At 48.0% G+C, this 24,645-nt stretch overlaps 1 protein-coding gene across 3 annotated transcripts in view; it reads right to left on the minus strand.

Annotated features, from left to right (window-relative positions):
• The window catches only part of GRK3 (G protein-coupled receptor kinase 3), a 126,331-nt gene that overhangs the window by 11,940 nt on the left and 89,746 nt on the right, over window positions 1-24,645 (minus strand). For all 3 annotated transcript variants that reach the window (XM_043558071.1, XM_043558074.1, XM_043558073.1), the window contains 6 exons: window positions 20,950-21,028; window positions 19,221-19,351; window positions 16,956-17,050; window positions 12,349-12,456; window positions 4,670-4,736; window positions 3,757-3,857 (listed from right to left, as the gene is read on the minus strand). In XM_043558071.1, coding sequence (XP_043414006.1) covers window positions 3,757-3,857; window positions 4,670-4,736; window positions 12,349-12,456; window positions 16,956-17,050; window positions 19,221-19,351; window positions 20,950-21,028 — 581 coding nt within the window. The remainder of the gene's footprint in view (window positions 1-3,756; window positions 3,858-4,669; window positions 4,737-12,348; window positions 12,457-16,955; window positions 17,051-19,220; window positions 19,352-20,949; window positions 21,029-24,645) is intronic.

Here is a 24,645-nt window from a genome sequence, read left to right on the forward strand (position 1 = left end):
CATGACCACTCGATGGGGCGAAAGGTCGGTAGAACCGACTTCCTCTCACAACTTGTTGTCTCAGGCCAATGAGCCGGATCACCCTCGATGCCCCACCTCCCCCCAACTCCATAGCCCAGCCCTCACCAAGTCCTGGGTGAGGTGCTTCTTACTGCCTCTGATCCTCAAGACAATCGATTCCCAGTGGGGGCGGTGGGGTCTTTGATCATGGAGGGGATGCTAAATGCCCCAACTGCCACCATCCGGCCCCCGCCCCGCTCCCTGAATGGCTCTAACTGCCCCCTGCCCCAGCTGGCACTCGGGCCACGCAGCCTGCAACCCCAACTCTACCCTGCAGTCCCCAAATCACCTTTTCATTCAAACAATCTCCCCACGCCCCTGCCCGAGACTCTCCGGAGGCTTTCTTGTTGTACTCACAGCAAAAGTTCGGGGATGCGGTGTGCAGGACCTGCCTGAGCCCCCCGCCTCTCTGACTGGCTCTTGACCTCCCTCTCCTGGCTTCCCAGCCTCCTTGCTTTTGTGCATCGGGGAAGCTTGATTCCATGGGACTCTCAGTGGCGGACATAATGAATGATAACGGAGCTCCATGACCAGCCTTATTGTGCACAATAAGGCAATTTGTCCAAAGTTCCGGTGGGGATCCTTCCTCCCCGCCCTCCTCCCAAGGCTGAGGTCTCAGCGACAGCACTGACTTATTGATCTCACTCATGCTCTTCTCACAGTCTGGGATCATCCTATTTATTCGATCGTTTCCACAGTGTCTTTCACCCCCACCCAATATAAGCCCCAGGAAGGCTGGGTTGTGTCTACCTTGTGCACGGCCTGAGCCCCAGCGCTCAGGACAGTGGCTGGCACTCAGGGGAGCGTTCAGGAAGTGTTCACTGAATGAATGACATCCAAGTCAAAGGGCGTCCCTTTGCATTTTGCTTTGTTCCTTCCCAATAATCGCTAAAATGATGGAAGAGGAACACGGAGACATACATGCACCACAAAGTGCATCGGGGAACCGTCAGCAGACAGGACGGGCGTGGACGTAGGAGCCGGGACTGTTGGCAAGAAATGGCAAAGCTATCGCCTGGGAGGCAGAGGTACTGAGCTCCAGGCTCAACACAGTGTGTATGGAGGGGGGTGTGGAGGGGGTGGGGAAGGGGGGATGGTGAGCCACAGGCTGGAGACACAGGCTGAACTCTGTATATGGAACACTTAGCACACGCGTGCATGCACACACACACACACACACACACACACATACACACACACACACACCCCATACTTTCTTTCTCTGTATCTAATCCCAAAACACCTAGAGCTAGGTGTTTATTCTATTACAGTGGGGGAAACCGCTGAAAGGTTCTATTTGAAAGAAATTAAGCCTGCTAAAGATTTTAAAGAGCAATCAGAAGAGGAATTGGAAATTTAAGCCATCAGAAAACAGAACAGAATCAAAGCAAAGATACAGGTAATACACAGGGTCAGCGGCATTGATGACCCTTCTAGAAACTCCCACAGTCACCTAGAAGGAATTCTGCGAGCTAACCAAGGAAATGGAAGAGCGTGAATGTCAAATAAATAAAGTAACAGTATTCCCCAAGCAGAATAACACCAGCCTGCACAGTCCACGGGAGTCTCGGTGCTGGACGTGATGAGTGATAATGGAGTTCCATGACCAGCTTTATTTCACACAATAAAGCAGTATCTCCAAAGATCTGGGGGGAAATTAGTATCGATCTAGAATTCTACAGCCGGCCAAAATACCAGTCAAGTTGGAGGACAGCAGGAAGGCATTCTGGATGTGTAGGAACACGGAGCATTTACCTCTCGCACCCCCTCTCTGAAGGAGTTCCTTGAGAACACTCTCTAGCTAATCGGGGGGAGGGTTGGGATGGGGACCCCCCAGAAGGCATGGGATCAAGCAAATAGCAGATTCAAACCAGGAGGGCAACAAGAGAGAAGGTCAGAACAGAGGGTGCTGAGTTGCAGAAACCGAGCAGTCGGCTGTCACCAAAGCTAGTGAGTTTGAGCCCTTCCCGAAAAAAATTCAGTCGGAAATAAAAGCCCACACATATATATGGAGATCTCATATAGAGCACAAACGAAAGTGAGGGCCACTCCAGGCTAGGCTTGTGCAAACTGGATCAGCCTGACCGGGTGAAAATAAAAGTGAATGGAGACAGAAAGCAGTCAGTGGGACAGAAGAGGACAGTGCAAGACAGGGATGCCAAGACCCTCATTTTCTAAAGTAGGGACTCAAGACCCTGTTTGTAGTTGGTGGAACAAGGCACAAGTGGGTAAGCATAGCATTTAAAACCACACGGGTTGGGGCGCCTGGGTGGCTCGGTCGGTTAAACGTCCGACTTCGGCTCAGGTCATGATCTCACAGTCCGTGAGTTTGAGCCCCGCATCGGGCTCTGTGCTGACAGCTCAGAGCCTGGAGCCCGTTTCAGATTCTGTGTCTCCCTCTCTCTCTGCCCCTCCCCTGTTCATGCTCTCTCTCTGTCTCAAAAATAAATAAACGTTAAAAAAAAATTAAAAAAAAAACTGCACGGGTTAAACAAACATAGAGTTTCAATTCTTCTGAGGGGTGGTGGACAGGGAAGGCTATAGAGATAGTACTGACAGAGCTAAATCTTCATCTGTATCAGCAGGCATGGATAATCTCTCAAATTAATAAAGACGGAAGTGTGCAGGGGCACCTGGGTGGCTCAGCTGGTCAAGCTGATCTGACTCTAGATCTCGGCTCAGGTCACGATCTTCCGGTTATCGGGCTCTGCGCTGATAGTGTGGAGCCTGCTCGGGATGCTCTCTCTCTCCCTCTCTCTGTCCCTTCCCCACTCATGTGCGCACTCTCTCAGAATAAATAAACTTGAAAAAAAAAGTACACACATGAGCACGTTACGCAGCTACCTACACGATATACGTGTAATATACAGTATAAAATGTATACGCACATACAAGCTACTCTAAAATACACGTATGCGTACGTATGGGACATACACTCATACCACGCATGGTTAAAAGTTGTTTCTTTTTTGTTCCAAACTTTTTTTAAGTTGAAGTACAGCCAGCCGACACACGGTGTTACATTAGTTTAGGTGCACACGGAATGATACAAGTCTACTCGCTATGCTGCAGCTACCACCTGTCACCAGACTGTCACTATTACCGTCCCATCGACTGTATTCTGTGCTGTGCCTTCCACCCCCGTGACTTACTCATGTACCTCTCACTACCCTTGTTGCTCATTCTAGAAGCTGCTTCCTATGAAATGGGAAGAAGAGCCAGCCCGGGGGTGGGGAGAGACTGGATTGTTGGAAGTCGGCATTTCCTTCTCTGTCAGCTTTCCAGGTATTACTGTACTTTTCACCCAGTGGAGGGACAGCAGCTGGAAAGCGAGTTCAAGACAGCAGCCGGCCAGCTACGCGTGAGCAAAAACGGGTGGCGGCCAGATCGGGGTCCTGAGCTGCCGTCGTTGCAAACGTAATTAGGAAAACGTCACCAGATGAACTGCGAGACATCAGGATTCATTTCCACCACCCACGTGATCGACTTTTAAAGTTCAAAAGTTAGTGACTCCTTCAATTCATTAATTATAAAACACTAAAGACAGCATGTGTATTTCTCCTGTGGTTTTTCCCTCCCGCTTAGATTGAAATGGGACGCTTTTGGGGGCTAGGAATGATCTGTGACATACTGAAAATCGCCGTTAGGTATTCTGTGTGATGATACTGACACTGAAGAGTGAAAAAAAGGGCCTACCCGCCTCCACGGCAGCCAAGCCGCTTACTAGCGTCTCTCTGGAGCAGGCCTTCTAGGAGGGCCCGAAGTTCAGGGGAGAAGGCCTCCGGGAGCTCGACGTTCTGGGGGAGAGAAAAGAACATGATTTGGAAGACGCTCTCCTGAAACCAGGGCCCCGACACCCAACCAGCCCTAAAGGCCATTTCTTGGATGAAGAGTGTTAAAAGCTGAAGAGTCACCACGAATTAATATCTACTCCAAAGAAATGGGAAACTTACTAATCACTTTCTTCCCCCCGCCCCCACCCAAGTAATCTCTATGCCCAACATGGGGCTTGAACTCACGACTCCAAGATCACGAGTCGCAGGCTCCACCGACTGGGCCAGCCAGGCGCCCCCCAATTACTAGTCATTTTCAATGACAATCAACAGGCCGGGGGACCAGGTCAGGAGACAAGAAGGTCTCTTCCCTTTTCTACACTCACCAATTTTTCCTTTTCTTTGATCTCTTCACTTTACTTCTTGATTTCCTGTATCTTTCTCTTACTGATGGGGGACAAACCTTGATTTCTGCCTTGGCATCTATTTCCACTAAATCTCCAGTCAGGAATTCCTCTATGAATTGTGTCTCTGCTCATTTGTTTTAAGAAGGCAAGTTTCTACACCGGTTCCAACGAACTGAAACGTGAACACTGTCATGTGACTAAGGATGGAGTCTTTAGGGGCGCTTGGGTGGCTCAGTCAGTTAGGTGTCTGACTCTGGATTTCATGATCTCATGGTTTTTGACTTTGAGCCCCTCATCATGCTCCACAATGCCAGCATGGAGCCTTCTTGGGATTCTCTCTCCCCCTGCCCACCCCTCCCCTGCTCACACGCGTACTCTCTCTTAAAATAAACAGATACTAAAAAAAAATGGAGTTTTCAGTCTCCTTACCACGGTGAGAGTCATCCGGTCTATCTCGTGTTTATCTTTGGTTTTGTGTTGTCTAAAAGGGCTGTGCCTGTGGAAATGAACAACACTCTGTGATGATGTGGTACCGGGATTCTCAGCACACACGCGTCCCCGGCTCACGCCTGCAGAGAGGACTGCGTTCTGTCACCGTTCATCCGAAACTACAGAAACACCAAAGCCATACACATTTACCGTTTCCAGAGAAACACTGGTGTTGGGGTGCGTTAGGTTCTGAAAGGGGGGGCTGATCAGCAAACATATTCCCCAAGATATTTTAAAATATTGTTAGAGGGGCGCCTGGGTGGCTCAGTCGGTTAAATGTCTGACTTCGGCTCAGGTCATGATCTCTTGGTTTGTGAGTTCGAGCCCCGCGTCGGGCTGTGTGCTGACAGCTCGGAGCCTGGAGCCTGCTTCGGATCCTGTGTCTCCTTGTCTCTCTGCCCCTCCCCTGCTCACACTCTGTCTCTTTCTCTCAAAAATGAATAAACTTAAAAAAAATTTTAAAAACCCAAAAAACAAAAAAACCCCACAGAGAACTGTAGTGGAAACAAAACACACCAAGGGGAACAGCCCCGTAACTTTAAGCAATACCTTCCTTTGATGATAACAGACAGAAACTAACCCAGTGCCCCCAGGCCATCCATGGCTCTGAGAGCTGCTCACTCATGTTTTACTTTGGGAGAGCCCCAAATCTAGGAGTCGGCAGACCTGGATTCAAGGTCGTGACTGGGGTGTTTACTGGCTGTGAGCCAGTCATGGAAACCATCAGCAGCGATTTCTTCATCTGCAAATGGGCCTAAGGTCGCATCTCGGAAACAGCGAAGGGGACAACCAAACAATGGAGATGCCGGTAGTAGGCGGCAGTGTGCCGGAGGGGGCTGATCCAGCAGTCGTTCGTGAACTTCATGAAGATGAATCTTACTTTATCCAACAAATGCCTGCTGGATAAACTGTGTAAAAACAAATCACTCTTCCTCTTTACCCTGTTGTGAAAACCCCAGAGAAGCTGGCTTTTAAAGGAAATCTTATCAAAAGAGACCAGTAAACATGCAAATTACAAAATCCTGGCCTTCTTTATTTATTTGAAAATTAAAGAAGATACACACACACACACACACACACACAAATGAGTTTTCTTATATAGCAAGACAGGCCCATAAAATTACAAATCCTACAGATTTATTTCTAAGGCATATATAACATAATCAGAGGCAAGATACTCTATAAAATATTTGGAAGTGTCTTCAGTGGGCTAGAATACTGAGCACATAAATGAATGTGATTTAGGAAAGGAACTAATCCTTGTATTTGTCCACTCACTACTTATTACTACCGCTCTGACCATCCTGCTGAATTAGAGAAGTCTGCACTGAATCATCTCTTGGAAAAGATTATTACATTTCAGAGCCTTTATTATTTTAAGGATTTTAATGTTCATTTTGTACAAGAGAGGGCACTCTAATGCTTTGTTTTCCTCCTTATCATGCAACAGAATTGAAAGTAATTTCCATCTCTTGAAAGTAATAAAATATAAAACAAGGTGAGTTAGGGTTAAGCAAACATACGCTAATCTTTAAACTAGATTTTGGCTGGAAATGTCCTTTTCAACCTCTTCGTGTCCAAAAATAAAAATGCAAAATTACTGCATTGAAAAAGCAAATAATGGGGGCACCTGGGTGGCTCAGCCGGTTAAGTGTCTGACTTTGGCTCAGGTCATGATCTCACAGTTTGTGGGTTCCAGCCCCCTGTCAGGCTCTGCTGACAGCTTGGAGCCTGGAGCCTGCTTTGGATTCTGTGTCTCCCTCTCTCTGGGCCCCTCCCCTGTTCATGCTCATGCTTGCTCTCTCTCTCTGTCTCTCAAAAGTAAACATTTAAAAAAAGCAAATAGGATATAACAACAAATGGCACTTGTCAAATGGTATCTGTTATTTATAAGATAGTAACATCTAAAAAAACCCATTACTTGTATCACTCTCCTCTGCAAAAGACACAGAGATATTAACACGTCCATAGTTCAAGAGAAAAAGAATAAACGCTTATTAAATCTTACTAAAACGTTAGCCTCTCTGCTGGACATGGCTGTTTCCACCCCACAAAGCCCCTGAACCCATGAAAAGGGACTGTGTGCGGATCTCCTGGCACTGTGGCAGCTCCTGCCGGTCTGGCTCCTGTGTGCGGTGCCGGGGGACCCCACTCCCGCTCCCGACCCCCATGCACTTGCCTGCGTCTGCCGCCGGAAGGAAAGGGCTGTGCCCTGACCCTTGCAGAGAAGGCCTGCTGTGTTCTGACAGAAATGCTCTGTGCTAAATTTAAAACGTCTTTCATGGGACCAGAGGGAGGCTGGCAGGGGGGAGCGGAGTTAAAGTCAGTGGGGCCAAACCCATTTCCAGCGCATGAACCCTGTCCCGGTCCCGTGCTAGAAACATAGCTAGTCCGTGCCCGACTGCATACAAAATGGTCGGAAATGCTTTTCAGCGATTCGGTTCTGGGCTTGCGGCACTGAGAAAGTTTGGTCTTTCAAGTTCAAAATCGCGCTGCACATCTGTTTCCAATGTAGTCTTGATTATTCTTTGTGCACAAAGCCAAAGACGCTGTGTCTATTTTGGAAAACGTTAAAGAGACCCTACGACAGTAACGATCTCCGCTCTGAGGGAGGCACGTGGTACCCACAGATCCTGTGTGCCTTGCAGCTGCTCCGCTCCCTGATGCAGCCGCTTTAAATAGGAGAGGGTATCCGGCCCGCCGGCAGCTAGCAGGGCGGCCGCTTCTCCCTGCAGGGCGTGCAACACGCTGGCTGCAGCCGGGAAGTGCCGCAGGAAGAAATTCACATGTGTGGTGGTCAGATGTGGCTTGTGAATTACAGACCGAGTGGGAGCGCTGCAAATTTCCCCCCAAAGAGTTGGGAAATCGCTCAAGATGTCGGAAATGCTGGGAAAACACACACACATGCGCGCGCACACACACACACACACACATCACACTCAGTGAAACAATGAGCTCAAAAGCAGTACATTTCTAAGTACGAGTGATTCAAAACTCTTATGCCAAAAATTAATTTTAGAATACGAAAAAGATCATACGTTATGTCAAATAGGAGTTTTGAACCTAAGCCAGTAGCTGCCAAAATATTTATAAACATTCCCTGTTTCTTCCGTACAGGAACAATCTCAGTAACCTCGGGCAGAGCTCAGCTGTCCCCAGAGCACCGTCCAGGCTCTTTCCCTGCATCTGACAGCTTCGGGGACAGACCATCGGTGGTGACAAGTTTAGGATCAAAGCCACTGTCACATCAATTCTTTTCCTTAACAGACATCTGAAATCTAGTTGGAGGATCATGACAGCAATCCCACACATTTGCAACAAGGACACATGTTCAATACCAGACAAAGTCATCTGAGGGAGAAACAGTGACACCTCCCGGACACATGGCTTCTGAACGGCTCGGTCCATCACTGTGAGTCCAAGGGTGCAGAACGCGAGCTCAAGCTGGGACAGCTTGCTCCTTTCCCTCAGGCCCTGCGGTGTTCTTCTAGGGTGTCGAGGCAAAGTGGGGGGTGCAGACCAGTGTTTCAGCAGAGGCAGTGGGGACACGCGGGTCCATGTAAGGAAGCATTCCACCACAGAATGTTGGTGACCACCTGTTCAACCTCACTGCACGGGCATGGGAAGGAAGAGACAGGCTAAGAGCAGACCTCATCCTCAGTGCCATTGACCTTTTGGGCTGGGCAACGCTTTGCTGGGGCAGCGAGGCCCGTCCTGACTACTGTGAGATGTTTAGCAGCATCCCTGGCCCCCACCTGCCAGATGTCAGAAGTAGCCCTTTCCAAAGCTGTGACAACAAAAAACGTCTCCGGGCATTGCCAAGCGCCCCTGGGGTGGTGGCCGAGCGCTGAGCAGCGGCTGGCAAGGCATCGGGTCCATTCTGTAAGGACCTGAACAGTGGCTGTCCTGTGAGCACACCAGGAAGCAGGGGGGCAGGGCCTGTGGGTCGGTGCTCTCCCCCTCATCCCCCTGCCCTGCTGCCTTGCTTCCTCAGCCCCTTGTGTCAGAAAAAAACCCAGCTAGCTGCTCAGGGCTCCCTTCTAGGCGGCCAGTGAAAACTGAATAGGTCACTTCCAGACATACTTTCCATGTCTTCCCCACACACGACCTTGCGAAGTGGAACAGGTGACACTGTCCCCTCATCTGCAGCTGAAGGGGATGAAGCCTCCTGGGCACAGCCCCTTCCCCTGCTGACCCCAGTACGGTGTTTTGCTCCTGAAGGTCCCTCAATAAACATCAGTTTAATAGGAACCACCGACAACCACGGATTCTGGTAATGACGTCACTCTCGCCCCAGCTACCTCGAATCTGACCCCTTAGCTTCCGTATCTGAGCACCCATCTGGAAAAACAGCAACTGCCACCCCCACCCCTCAGCCTAGCAAGATAGGTCCACCACTTGCCCCCTTCCTGGTCCCGGGGCTACAGGGCTAGCTTGAGTGCTCCTGGTTTTTCGCCTGGGTCCCTGCACCTGTCCCAGTCTCCCTCTGTCCAGTCACCTTCTTCTGACAGACACCCCAGCTGTGTCCCTCCTTTGCATAAAAGCCTCCAGGCTCCGGGGCCTCGAGAGCAAAGCCCCAACTCCCCGGCACAGTGTTCTAGGCTCTCCGATCTCCACCCAATCTCCTCAACCTTCTCCCCGAGCACACTCTCCATCCTCTTGTCAGTGACCCGCCCCGCCCAGGTCACAGCTGGGGAAAGGCAAACTGCCCAGCGTTGTCTGCTCCCTGAAGAAAACGTGTCTACTCTGCCCCAGTCTTGGAATCGCCATCCTCTTTCAAGCTCGCTTCACAGAGCATCTCCTGCGTGGAATTGGCCCCGCTCTCCCAAGTTAGCCCTGGGACCCATTTTCGTGCCCCCGGACACTGTGGCTGGCCTTGCTCCTGGGTGTAGACATCTCTACTCTCCCGCCAGCTCCTTACGGACCCGATGTGGCTTCCTCCTTCCCTCCCTTCCTCTCCCCAGAGCACCAAGCACAGCCTCTTGCATATTGCAGGTACTCGATAAATGTTTACCAAATTTACTCGAAATCACATCAATCAAACAACGTCTCCCTGCCCTTCGGTTTCAGTGCTCTGTCCTTCCTGTGAATGGCTTCCAAACAAGGAATGCAAAGGATGGCGTAGGATCATAAACCCCAGGGCGCCTGGGTGGCTCAGTCGGTTGAGCATCCAATTTCGGCTCAGGCCACGTTCTCATGGTTTGTGGGTTCAAACCCTGCATTGGGCTTTGTGCTGGAGGTGTGGAGCCTGCTTTGGATTCTCTGTCTCCCACTCTCTCTGTGCCCCTCCCCTGCTCACACACTCTCTCTCAAAGATACATAAACATTAAAAAAAATCATAAATCTTACTGGGGAAGACTCATCTGGTCCTATTATACACTGGAAGGATTCTTTCTGTGCCAGACTCAAAGGATGGTCCCCCAGCAGTGACGGGGACCTCACTACCTGTGAGGTACAACACTCCTTCAAATGCTCCAGTGGGCATTCTTGTGTCCAAGTGAAATCTTTCCCCTCCTTAAATGCCTGCTCCTGGGAGCAGTGCAGCATGCATATAGCCCCTCCCTGACGATGGACCCTCCACCAGCCAGAAGCCATTAGGGCCCCCCTAAGCCTTGTACTTAGCTCTTCCTACCTTTCCATAGGAGCCATGGTTTTGAGGTCTGTCACCGTTGTCCCCTCGTCTCATCCATCCCCTCCTTGGGGAACCCCTCTGGATGTCTTCCCGCCAGCCAGGACTCCTCTGGACAGGAAGCCACACTTCCCCATCAGGCCCGATCACAGACTTCACGAAGAATGAAACCTCCCAATTTGGTACTCCCAATCTGAATTGGGGCTAAATACAACTGGATTCACTTTTTTTTTTTTAATTTTTTAATGTTTTTTTTTTTTTTTTGAGAGAGAGAGAGAGACAGAATGTGAGCGGGGGAGGGGCAAAGAGGGGGGAGACACAGAATCGGAAGCAGGCTCCAGGCTCCGAGCTGTCAGCACAGAGCCCGACGTGGGGCTCGAACTCATGCACCAGGAAATCATGACCTGAGACGAAGTTGGACACTTAACCAACCGCGCCACCCAGGCGCCCCCAGATTCACCTTATTAGCCCCAAATCACAGTGCTGGCATATTGTTAGTAATTAAATTTCCTGATCTTTTTAAAAGCGGTGTCACACCAGATCATCCCCAATCTACATGCATGGACGTTATTATAAACAGACCAAAGAAGTGAACAAAGCCCTGAATGCCTGGCTTTGCAGGTTTCATTTCCCCTGTGACATGTTACTGTTGATTTTTGAATCTGGACTTGGCGTATGCAATGGTTTCGCCGATGCACAGAATTTCATCATCTCACAATTTTGTGAGTGTGGAGTCCACACCTCCAACCCCATCTCCAGAGGATGTCCAGAGACCCGGGCGCATCTCCACACACTCACCACGCGTGCGGAGGCTTTCCCACTCCCCACATCTCACGTGGGAAGTGGTTTTCTCTGGTCTGTCTTGCAGAAACTCTCTAATTAGGTCAGCGAGTCCGATGACGTGAATTAGGCCCATCCAGGCTCCACAAATACAGTAATTCAATTAAGGCCCAACAGGGCTTGACTCTCTGAGAAATAACACAATTTAAGTTCCCCAGTGAAAACCGGGAGCAGAGAACAACTCGATTACCAGGGTCCTGGGGAAGCGGCCAGGGCACTTGGAACCTAATCTGGGGGGAAACATGGAGTCCAGCCGCCCTGTGGCATGTGCTAAACACCATGAGAAGATGTGGCCGTGCTCCACGAGGCTTCCCGGTAGAAATGTGAAAAGCCCAGCAAACGACCAGACCCGTTTCACAGCAGAACCATGAGAGGGGGAACCCTGACCAGGAAATTTTAACATGAAGTGCTTTCTGTATATTTGTGAATGAGGAATAACCAAAACCATATTTGCAAAACTTCAAGAGTCCCACTCCAGTTGGCTGCAAATTCTTAAACATTAATGGAAGTGTTAACATAATCGTTGTGTTCAAAGGGAGAACATATTTTGACAGTGCTTTCATTTCATAATCCTTCCGCTCTATTTCACCATCTTTGGTGGCTGAGAACTAACACCGATTAATTAAAAACACAGAATTACGCAGTTTCATTTTTGTGTTCGAGAAAAAAAAAAGGCACAAATTAACTTCAGCATGCTTACGAATAAATGCATGCTTTTAAAATCAGTTTGCTTTGGATCTTGGGTCCTTTCTTGTGACCCTCAAAATGCATTACGTGGGTGAGACAATCATGAGTAACTGATTCCTAGTGGAAGAAAAAGTATCCTACCTTCTTCAGTGATTCACATTTTAAAATAACACTTGTGCTCCCAAATCAGGGTCCTCGATGGGGCTATTTCAAAGCAGTCTTTTTTTTTTTTTCTTAGGTTTGAATGTGTTGGCATGGAACAAAAATATGAACCTGTAAGCTTCTGCCTAAAAGTTTCCGGGCACAAAGCTCTCCCTTCCACGACGCAGGAAGAGCCAGGGTCATCATCCAGGTTACCATGTGTGATCCAAGAGGATGTGAGGCCCAGTGATGTCTAACCAGTCTGGATTCTGATCCCGGGACACGCCATGGCAGCAGTTTGAAAAGGATGCGGTTCACTCACCCTCTGAGAAGTTTGAAAAGCATGCAGCCCAGGGAGAACCAGTCAGCACTGCTGTCATACGCCGTCCCCTTCTGCAGCACCTCAGGAGCCATGTACCCATGGGTGCCACTAGGGAGAAGAAAGTGTACACGCAGTTAGGAAGGCATGCCTACCTTAGGAAATGTCAACAGCTTGACAAGGGGTTCAGACGCCATTTGTTAAATGGCAGCGGCCGTAAAGGAGGCAGAGGGGACGATGGGGATCCCGCCCAACGCAAGCCATGCAGCACCCAATGGGAAATCGACCGTTTCCGTCTTCGTTAGTGTAGGAGTGAATATAAACAAATGACAGTATGAGGTAAACGTGAGAGAACGCAAGGTCCGGTCTGGGAGGGGAAATCTGAACCATGTTGGTCTTCCTGCACTACCGCGATGGAGAGCTAGAGGGTCTCCTGCCCGGTCCAGAGCTCCAGTGAGGATGCGCAAGGGGCAGAGGTGAAGTGGGGGAGGGGACGATAAGCGGGCACCTACAGGTGGTGCCACGGACCAGAAGGGATGGGGACATCCCTCCTGTGTGGTGCCACCCTCTGTGCTGAGGACCTGGGCGGACACATGGTAAGCATGGGGGCTACTTACTCACAGAGACAGCGACAGACCCTGAGGGAGTGGGGAAGAAGAGGGGCACAAGCTGGCAGGTACAAAAGACAGAGAAATCCAGAGCACCCAGGTGGCTCAGTAGGTTATGAATCCGACTTTTTTTTTTTTAACATTTATTCATTTTTTGAGAGAGAGAGAGAGAGAGAGAGACAATGTGAGCAGGGGAGGGACAGAGAAAGGGAGACACAGAATCTGGAGCAGGCTCCAGGCTCCGAGCTGTCAGCACAGAGCCTGATGCGGGGCTCAAATGCACGAACCAGGAGATCATGACCAGAGCCGAAGTTGGATGCTTAACTGACTAAACCACTCAGGCACCCCTAAGTGGTTGACTCTTGATCTCAGCTCAGATCAAAATCTCACAGTTTGTGAGATCAAGCCCTGCGTTGGGCTCTGCACTGACAGCGTACAGCCTGCTTGGGATCTCTCTCTTTCTGTCCCACGCCCTGCCCCCCACTCTCTCTCTCTTAAAATAAACTTAAAAAAAATTTTTAAAAAGCAAAAAAGATAGAGAAACCCTGTGTCAGGTTTTAAGGGCTACCGACAGGTCAGAGGACCCAGCTAAGCAAATGTGAGGATGCTTTTCAGAAGCTGAAAGATTTGGGAGGACAACCGTTTAATCTGCAATTTGCACTCTTCTGCAACTTCGAATCCCCTCCCATTGGTCGATTCTGGGCTCCTCCTTAAGGATCCGAGTGTGCACTGTTCCATCTAGGAGAGCAAGAGGGGGCTCATGGGGGCTTGCAAAGACGCAGCCCGAAAGGGCACCTGCAAAAGCTACACCCTCCAACCTGTCCACCTCTCACTGATCTTCTTCCCAGACAAGATGGGTGATAAGACAACACTTCATTGCGCAAGGTTGCCGTGTGGATTACATATACGTGATGGGTTAAGAACAGTCCTGGCACAGAAGAACTCAATCCACGTCAGGGCCTTTAATCTCTACTCTTATTATAATCACTTTTAAGTTATGCTCACTGAGAATCTGCTCAGAAAGTGCTCCTGGATCACTCATGATCATTACTGACCCAGGATCAGCACTGTGCCCAGAGCTCTCTAACGAGTTCTATTTGGAAGGCTGCTCTCAGACAGTGAACAGGGGCGCTGGTCCTTCACAGGCGGGTCCAGCACCAGCAGTAGCCCCACCATCCGGAATCCAAAGTCTGATGGCATAAGGTCACCTAGCCACGCTGTGAGGGTACTGGAGATTTCTATGAGGGGTCTCCAAATCAGTCTCTGGGAAGGGTTAATTTCAGTGTTGCCCGGACAGACCTTTGTCGTGAATTGTGAGCCTATGATTCTTGGGATCAGAACCCAATTCTGGAAAGGGAAAGTACAGCGAGGGTAAACACAATAGGTTAATGCAGATCAGCTCTCTAAGATGATGACACTGGCCACAATTGGAGCCAAATACCGGTCCACCTGCCCCCATGGCTTTCTGACTCTGCCCGCACGGCAGCTACTGATGCTTCCTGACAACATTGTCCCCTGACGATCCGAACTACTACAAATACTGAAAGAACACGTGAAGGTTTTGAGAACACTGTGACATGAGATGCAACTTTGTGTTCTTACAGCAAATAAGCTGGAACTCAAATCGGGCACTGGTAATCTGTTCAATTACAGAAGTTTTTGACTTTTCGGGGCCACTGCACAGTTAACTTTCCATTTACAATAATTCTTGATCCCGTCATTAAATGGACTAAACCTAAGCCCAAACTGGGGACCTCAACCACAACACTTCTTGTAGGTGGACCAGCTATGTGGAGTCCAAGGATCACATCTACAGTTTTGAAAAGACTCGAGAAACCAAGTCCAGGGTGAAATTCTGGCCCTAAATTACTCATCGAGCCTCCGGGAGACTTATACTCCAGAGCACGAGTATAAGCTCTGGAGACCGAACTGGACTGTAATTCTAGCCCCACAATGTGCCAGGGCTGTGACCTTGATTTCTCTGGACTTCAGGGACCGTAGCATAAAGTAGATAATTCTACCTATAACGTCTGGTGCTTCTATGAAGATCGTAGCGTATTCACAGCAGCTGAGCACCCCTGGGACAGCAGATGTTCAACCGATGACTGACACGGTGAGCACTGTGGCTCCTGGCACGCCACCACCCACTCAAGGGCCACCTCCCGCACAGCCGGCTCCAAGGGGTCCCCACAGCACTGCCTGCCCCTAGCACCTGGCCAATGTCACATAAAAACTTGCCGTATTAGTCGGTTGACTTGACCCTCACCAACAATCAGACGAAATAAACTTCGTTGTTATGTCCTTTTTAGAGAGGGGAAAAGGGAAGCACGGCTTGGAAGAGGATTCGAACCCAGATCTGCTGACTCAGAAGCCTGTTCCTATCCCAGTCATGCCCCCTCTACTTAAAAAAAAAAAGGATCTGGTTGCGCCTTTATCTTTTTTTTATAGTGGCCTCACTATGATCATGTAAGTGTAGAAACCAACCTTCCCACGCCTACCCCTTTTTGTAGCTGCTGCTGGAATCTTGAGAACAGCCCGCCTCCTGGGGCCAACAGGTGAATTACAGTAAGAAGCGGGTGCAGCTCTGTAAGGAAATAAATAACGCCATCCCATCGCTGCAAGTTAATTCCTTTGCAAGATTAACTTTTCTGAGCTCTCGGATTCGTATTCAGTGGCGGCCACACTAAATTGAAGAAATTAGCATACCAAATGGCTGCAGCATTAAAAATTCAAACAACCCTCTTAAAAATGTCTGATGAACTTGCCGAGAGAAGCTTATACGACCACAGGTTCTGGCCTCGTAACTGTAAAGTGCCGGCAAAATGCGAACGCTGTTATCACAGCACCCCGGCTTCTGAGGGAAGGGGGAAACGTGTTTACAGAATCGGTGCTTTCCTCCGTTCACATCTGATCGGGGCCTCACAAGGCGCTTCTGATTTACCGCAGGCCCTCCTCCAACACTGCCATGCAGGGCCACCTCTAGACCCACAAAAAGAAGGGTCTGGGCTTTAGTTTCTGTACGGATGCGTGACAGGAGACCCCGGGGAGTTTCGTCAGGCCCATTCACCACAGAGATGAATGTTAGCTCAAGGTGGACAATGAAAATGTAATTTTCCAAGATTTCAGTGCTGAGAGTGATCCATTTACAAAGAGAAAGGATAAAAGCAACACGCATCTGCTCTTCCACAGACCGCACACATGTCTACACTTTCCACTCAGATAAACTGATAGCCAAAGAAACAGAAATGACGTGTCATTCTGCTTCTGCGGAGCCCTGGTGTGGTAGCTTTATGCCCCTGTGTTCGAGCTTCTGGGGGAGCGAGGAGGGGGGAGGGAGCATGCGGAGGGGTCGGGTGCTGGCTGGGGGCTGCGGGGCACGGGGATCCCTCCACATGGTCTGCTGGAGGACTGATGTAATAAATGCTCCAGTCTACCATGACCTGCAAGCAGATGATTTGTGTTTTTAATTAAAAAAAAGAAAAGAAAAGAAAAGAAAAAAGATTCCTAATTTCCTAATTTCCCTTCGGGGGAAAAAAAAAAGCCATTTTGCAAATGAAGGAGAAAAGTAGCTGGAGAGAGACACTCGACCTCTGGGCCTCCCTTGGAGCGTTCCACACAGATGCCTCTGCACCTTCCCAGGCACAGAGACTTCCCTTATCCGTAGGACAGACAACTTGCAGGCATTTGCTACTGCCTCTACTTTACGGAGAAGACTGCGGTCAGGCAGGTGAACTGACGAGGGTCACCCTGCCATCGTGGGCTCGGGTGTGCTGCAGAGATACCCCGGCCCCTGACATCGCTCTCTGGGTCCATCCACGCTCCCTGCTTATCTCGTCTCCCATCGCCAGGGATTTGGGACCTGCCCCCCTCCCAGCATGATCACATATTAAGAATCACCTCTAGCAAGAAAAAGCAGGGGGAGCAAGTGACCAGATCGGGGCCTGAGCGAATCAACGTGTCGTGGAGACAAACAGGAGTGAAGAGAGTTGATGTGGTACTCACACACTCGCATGTGGCTTCTTTTTGGAAAAGTCACAGGCAAGACCGAGATCGGATATCCTGACGTGTCCGTGTTCATCCAAGAGGATATTTGCAGGCTAAAGAGAAAGACAAGATGATCTTCAAGAGTCCCCAGACTGTCACCGGGCTTTGAGAATTTCTGAAACTATACGCACTTGGTAACTTACAATTTCATCTAAACACAAGTTCCATACTATCACATCCGAGTGGGGTATAACACGGAAAGTAACCCTTTTCACGTTCAAGTCCAGCAGGAAAGTGGCAATGACAGACACAAAGGAGCCTACTCATGAGATAAGGAGACACAGGGCAGGGAGTTTTGGGCGGGGGGGCGGTGGTTATGACCACAGTTCATCAGATAGAAAGTAGTTCCTTTCCCCCGTGGGGACTGTGGCCCGGCCAGAGCAGCGCGCCTCTCCACAAAGGGAGTGAGCCCACCAGCTTCTTGGCTTCTGTGACCCACAAAGGGCTCTGGGAATGAGGCCACGAGGCACGGAACAGAAAGGAACCTCACGAGAATGTACAAACACTGACCTAAGAAACCAGAACACTCCACAGTGCCACACCGATCTCGAACGGCACGCCTGTGAGTGCGTAATCAGAACACAGAACCCTACCGAATGACCCACTGTGGTTCTCAGCACAACTCCGATGACATATATCCACTGACATTGAATTTAGCCGGCATGAGCAAGGAAAACAAAGCTCCTCTCCCTAATACACGCTGAATTACAGTCATCTTAATATTTTTCTGCTGGAGATCAACTATTGTTTTGCTTGAAATAAAAATAATGGCATGCTATTATAAAACTAAAGCATGAATAATCATGAGTGACTAGAATTCAGTTTGAATAGAAATTAAATAATACCACTGCCTACTAAATAGCTTCGAAAACAAAAACAAGATACAGCATAGAGATGATTAGAGACCGGTTATAGATTTAAATTAAAATGTTTTACAATAGGGCTTCAAGGGCCTTCAGCATGTATTGTATTCTCCTGCAAAACTCACGGAGCAGGGGAACAAACTGTCAGGTGCCAACCACTACCTAATTATTTCTAATTCAATGAAAATATATTTTTGTCTCCTTCATGCTCAGATGAAAACTAAGGGAGTAATTCTGTAACCTTGCAGAAAGCCTTAACTTGTACAAAGCATTTTGTGAAGAAAAAAAAAAAAAGCCAAGAGGCTCAAAAAGAAAATACCATCTTTTAGATTCTTAGAAGGTAACTTTAAAAAGCTAAGGTGGCCGATCAAAACATAGCTACTTAGAGAAAAGGAGCATAAGCTGTACATTTCAGTCGGTGGCCCTGGGTCTGTTCCAGAAGGAATCTGAAAGAGGAGGCAAACACGTCCTCCCGGACTGCTTTCTCTGTTTGGGAGACTGTCTCTCCTCTCGTTTTTCTTTGTGTCATCATGTGCCCATTTATGTATCTGCCTGATCATTTCTATCATTTGTCAAGGTCTCTTTTGTCTCTATCCCGGTCTTCTCACCACAAGTGTCCCTATGGACATACTGAGCAAAACCCCAGCTCCCTCATAAACGCAGAACCCAGGACCGAGCATCGTGGTTCAGAAGGGGGAGACTCGGAATGCACTCACTGCCTTTTCTTCCCAGTCCAGGGAGAGTGAGAGTGGAGAAGCCCAGGCACCAACAGTCTAGGGCTCTGCAGTTCAAGGATCTACAAATCTGTTGGTGATTTTGAACACAGTCTTAAAACAGTGTGAAACTCTCAGAGTGGCCTGAGGGGGGAAAGTTCTGCAGGCTGATTGGCCCTGCCTCAAAGGAGTTGTGGCTCGGCCGTTCTACGCCTCAGTTTACCGGTGTATGAATCCCAGAAGATGCATGTTCTTTGCTTGTTCAGTTTTGAACATCACGAGTTCTGACATAGAGCCATGGCCGAATCGGCTGCTTAGTGAACATTAAGTGCGTTACAATTAATTGTAAAATCGGCAACACCAAGTAACTGCTGGCTTGCTTTTCATTCATTAACCAATGAAAAACTTTTGAGTTAGTATGTGTGTTGCACCAGGCAGGGTAGGACACACGGGGTGGACAGTGACAACTAGGAAGGAAGGGAGTTCCTGGAACAGGGTTTAGGGTCTGGACAGATGGATACCACACAGAGGTGACGTCCCCGGGGCTCAGATGAGGAAAACGGCAGGTCCTATGAAAGAGAAGGGACCGTCTGGACACCCGCGACCGCCATACCTACCGCCCAGATCCCGAAACCAGACTGCCTTACCTTCAAATCTCTGTAAACAACAAACCGATTGTGCATGTGCTCCAGCCCCAGGATGATTTCGGTGGCATAAAACCGCATCTCCTTCTCAGAAAAGACCCCATGCTGGGAAAGGTGATAGTGCAAATCGCCCCCTGGAATCAGAGAAGGACAGGTCAAGGCAAAGCATGTTAATTTGCAAGAAACAAAAAACGTCATCCTAAATCGTTAGGACCCAGTACAAAAAGGCAAACTTGGCTCCTGCTTCGTATGTATCTGTCTTTGACTTGCCTAGTCTGACAAAACACTTTCCAGAGTACAGAGGAAGCTTATACATTGTTAACACTTAAATGCAGGGGTGGGTGGCCACGGCAATAGACAACGAAGCCATCATTCGCAGACTGGGAATCCAGCTCCCACATGTACCCTCGCAAGCTAACCTGCTTGGATCACTAACTTCCTGTCTAATGAACAGGTCATGACATGGTTGACCCAGTAGCCGGCTTGGCAACTGGCTCCGGGGACAATAAATGAATGAGCAAACAAACAAAACGATCATACCAAGAGACAGATGATAAAGCGGATGCAACCGTAAAATTATAACTGGTGAAATCCAGGTAGGTGGGGATTTGGGTGTCTCCCGTACAATTTCTTCAGTTTTGCCCTGTGTTTGTAGTTTTCCATAATAAAACGTTTGGAAAAAAATCCATTACCATATGGGCTCAAGTTACACAGTAAGAGAATGCCACCAACAGGATAAGGGAATGTTCTCATAAGCTGTCAAGGAATAGCTTCCACTGATCTAGAAAAGTTCACGTGTGCCCACTGTATGGCCCCTGCTTCTGTAAGCACCTTCCCTTCCACACACACGTGTTCCTGTAGAACCACTGGCAGGTCAAGATGTAAGATGTGCAGGATCCCAGAGGCCCCGTGCCCTTCCCTGTCAATGCCTCAACCCCTGGCCCCTTGGTTAGGCCAAGGGGACTTCAATCTGACCTTCCACCATCCGTTCATCTTAACCGTTCTGAGAGTGCTAACCGTGGAATCACGCAGGATATGTGCTATGGTGTCTGGCTTCTTGGCCCACTATTAACGTCTGTGAAATTCCTCCACGCTGTTGAATAGGTCTGGCTTTGGGTCAAACCCTCCAAATGTAACCGAACTTCAAATGAACTTCCAAAAAAGGAAGCTGTGCATTTGTTGTCCCGGATGGCTTTTACGTCAGCTCTTGTTACGGAAAACGCTTTGAGTACGTGCCGTGTCACTCTCTAGCATTAGAAAGCTACTTTTTTAGCTAGAACTTTGTCGGCACTCATAGCTTACAAGACCAATGGACGGTGGGTCCGTCCAGCCAGAAGCCGGGCTGGCCCACAGCCAGTCCTTCAAAGTCGGCTTCCTAATATATCTTTGGCCTACGTTCTTATGAGGCATTTCATTCCTAAAAGTTGAGGGTTAGGAAACAAGCTAATTAAAGATCTAGGCCAGCTGCCTTCCAGAAGATGAAGTTTACGTCGTTTGTGAAAATCTCTTCTGGAAAGTGCAAACTTCCTGGTGAGAAACTGGGAGGGCGCAGAGGGGAATTTAAAATGAATTTCAATGGAAACTTGAAGAGCAGAAGGTTTCCTTAAATTTCGGGGGGAAACCCAATTATCCCAGAGACCCAAACTGCCGGCGTGTGCAGATCAGGGTGTGCTGAGGTCTCACATCACGGCCAAGTCTCTCCCTGCACTCAGACTTCCTGCGTGTTGCTCACCGTTCATCAGATCCAAGATGAAGCATAGTTTATCTGGAGTATGGAAGGCATAGGTCATACAGACAATGAAAGGGCAGTCCTAGGGAGGAAAAAAAAAAAAAGCCACAGTTTGTCAGAAAAACAAAAGCTGTCCCGGGTAGCACATCTTCTACCAGAGAGCATCCACAGGTTTCGTCCATGCCGCTGCCCTGTGCCTTAAGCAGAGACCCCTCCTTAGGAACCTTAACCGTCCCACCAAAACGGATCTGGTTGCGTGACAAAATGCATACGGACAGAGTGGAAATGAATTCAAAGGTCTTGTCTCTCGCCAACTCAACCATGACCCTTCTATCTGCAGCTTCTTCAAAGGACCCAGACTCTGCAGAAAGACATCGCTGCCCTGCCAGGCTCTCTGTTGCTCTACATTTTGGTTCTGGCTAGTCAAATATCCGTTTCTCTCTCTGATTCTGAGGTTGGAAGAACCATACCCCAGTGGGAGGAAATATCTATACTACCGTCTTGAGACGCTGAGCATAAAAAGGGAACGCAGCTAGCTTTCAAAATAGAAAAATACATCAGAGTCGGGCACTGAATAATTCAATTGTAAAGATGTCAGTTTTCCCCCAAAGTAATCTAGAAATTCTATGCAAGTTAAAAAAAAATTTTTAATGTTTTATTTATTCTCGAGAGAGAGAGTGCAAGCGGGAGTGGGGGAGGGACGGAGAGAGACGCGGGAACAGAAGATCTGAAGCAGGCTCTGCGCTGACAGCAGCGAGCCCGATGCGGGGCTCGAATTCACAAAGTTTGATCATGACCTGAGCCAATATCAGATGCTCAACCAACTGAGCCACCCATCGCCCGGCTACAATTTTAATTAAAGTGAAAATCGAGCTGATTCCAAAATGTATATGGAGATGTGCACAGCCAGGAAAAATTCACTCTAGAAGAAAAAGCCAGAAAAGTCATAGTGCTAGATATTAAGACTTATTGTGTGTGTGTGTGTGTGTATATATATATATATGAATTATTTTATATATATTATATAGATCTATATTTTCATATTTATATTTATGTTTTATATATTATATATAAATATATATATGTTTTATATATTATATATAAATATATATTTGTTTTATATATTATATATAAATATATATGTTTTATATATTATATATAAATATATATTTATTTTTATATATTTATATATTTACATATATTTATTTATGTATATTATATATAAATACACATAATATATATAAATATATATTTTTTTAATGTTTATTTTTGAGAGAGAGAGAGACAGAGAGAGAGAGAGAGAGAGATAGAGTGTGAGCAAGGGTGGGGCAGAGAGACAGGGAGACACAGAATCCGAAGCAGGTTCCAGGCTCTGAGCTGTCAGCGCAGAGCCGGATGCGGGGCTCGAACCCATGAACTGTGAGATCGTGGCCTGAGCCAAAGTCTGAAACTTACCTGACTGAGCCACTCACGTGCCCAAAAGTTATTATAAAGCAACAGTAAATCAGACAGTGTCGTAGTAGCCCAAGAACAGACAGACCAACAGAACAGAAGAGAGAATCCTGACATAGACTCACACACAAATGGTCAACTGATTTGTGATAAAGTGACACAACAGGGTGGGGGGAAAGGATGGCCCTTCCGCGATATGCTGGAACAAATGGATATTTGTACAACAGAATGTGAACGCCCACCCCTACCTCACACCACACACTGAAGTCAACTTCAGGAAGACAAAGATCTGAAGGGAAAACAATAAATCTTCTAGAGGAAAGCAAAAGAGAGTATCTTTGTGACCCCAGGGTAAGTAAAGATTTCTCAGGCCACCCAAAAGCACTAATGGTGGAAGTACTGCTAAACTGGACAAAAATAAAGTCAAGAACTTCTGGCCTTCAGAAAACACTATCAAGAGAGTAAAAAGGCAAGTCACAGGATAGGAAAAGATATCTGCAATCCATACACGCAGAAAGGACTCATACTTAGAATATGTAAAGAGCTCTCATAAATCAATAAAGGAAAAGGCAAACGACCCAACAGAGCAGTGGCAAAAAAACGGCAATAGTAGGAGTAATAATAACAATATAAATGAATAAACCAGCCAACAAATCAATAAAGGCACTAAACATAGGAGGGTCATCGAATGGCTCACAAGCCGATGAACAGGTGCTGGGCATCAGCGGTCACCAAGGAGATGTGTCCTCACAATGTGTTATCGCTAAACCCCAAGAGAATGGGCAAAATCAAAAAGACCACCAAGGCCAAGTGGCTGGAAAGACAGGGTGTAAACGGAACCCCTACATACGGCACCCAGGAGCGCACGGTGCCAACAACCACTCTGGCAGCTGGTTGGGGCCATCTGCCGAAACTGGGCCCCGTCTGCAAGCCCCAGGCGTCAGCATTTCCACCGCCAGCTGCACACCTCACAGCAGCCCGTACCCAACGTGCACTAAGAGAACTGCAAGAGAATGCTCCTCGCAGGACTGTTCAAAGGAGCCCCAAGCGGAAAGTAACCCGGATGTCTACCGGTATTAGAACAGATGCGTGAACCACGGTCACTTTACGCGGGGGAATGCTACACAGCAAGGGTCAGCAAGTTTGTGTACAAGGGGCTAGACACGAATTATTTTCAGTTTTGCAGGCTCCAGGCCACCTCTGTCACATATCCTTTGTTTATTTTCCGTACAATGCCTCAGGAATGGAAAACCCATTGCCAGTCCATGGGCTCTACAGAAAAAAAGGCCACAAGCCAGATCTGGTCCGTCGGCCATACGCAGCTTGCAGACCTCTGCTACGTAGCCGCAGGATGTACCATGGCCACGTGCGATGATGCAGGTGAATCTCACAAGCCACGCTGAGTGAGAGAAGCCAGATGCGAGAGGGCACATGTATACCAAGTTCAAACACAGGCAAAGCCAAATTAAATGACAGTGTTAGATATCTGGGTAGTAGTTAACCTGGGCGCAGGGTAGGTGACTGGAAGAGGCACAAGACTTCGGGAATATGAGTAACTTTATTTTATTTTATTTTATTTTATTTTATTTTATTTTATTTTAATTAATTAATTAATTTATTTATTATTTTTAATGTTTATTTTTGAGAGAGAGCATAAGCAGGGGAGGGGCAGAGAGAGAGAGAGAGAGAGAGAGAGAGAGAGAGAGAGAGAGATTAGGGACAGAGGATCTGAAGGCAGGCTCTGTACCGATAGCAGTAAGCCCGACGCAGGGCTCAAACTCACAAACGGCAAGATCACGACCGGAGCCGAAGTTGGATGCTCAACCGACTGAGCCACCCAGGTGCCCCAAGGAATACAACTAACTTTCTATCCCTTGATCTGAGTGCTGGATACATGCTTGTGTTCCCTTGTGAAAACTCCTCAGTGCTAAGCCAGATCTATAACTGGGTCCATTTAGATTCTTTATATACACTGTATACTCACCACTCAACTGATTAAAATAGAAACTGGCCAAAAAAACACCCCACATCTATATCCACTTTCTTAACAGAAACAAAAAATCATTAAATTCCACAGAAAATAGTCAGGTTTCAACAGAATAATCTATACACTGAATCTGCATCGTCCAAACCTCTGTATTAAGGGCATACTGATACATCTGACTCCTTTCTATACCAGAGGTTCATGAACTTGAATACGATTTCCATGTATCTTCCGGAATGAGCTACAAATTTCATTTTGTGATT

Source organism: Prionailurus bengalensis, chromosome D3 (genome assembly GCF_016509475.1).
Source record: "Prionailurus bengalensis isolate Pbe53 chromosome D3, Fcat_Pben_1.1_paternal_pri, whole genome shotgun sequence".
Classification (NCBI taxonomy): Eukaryota; Metazoa; Chordata; class Mammalia; order Carnivora; family Felidae; genus Prionailurus; species Prionailurus bengalensis.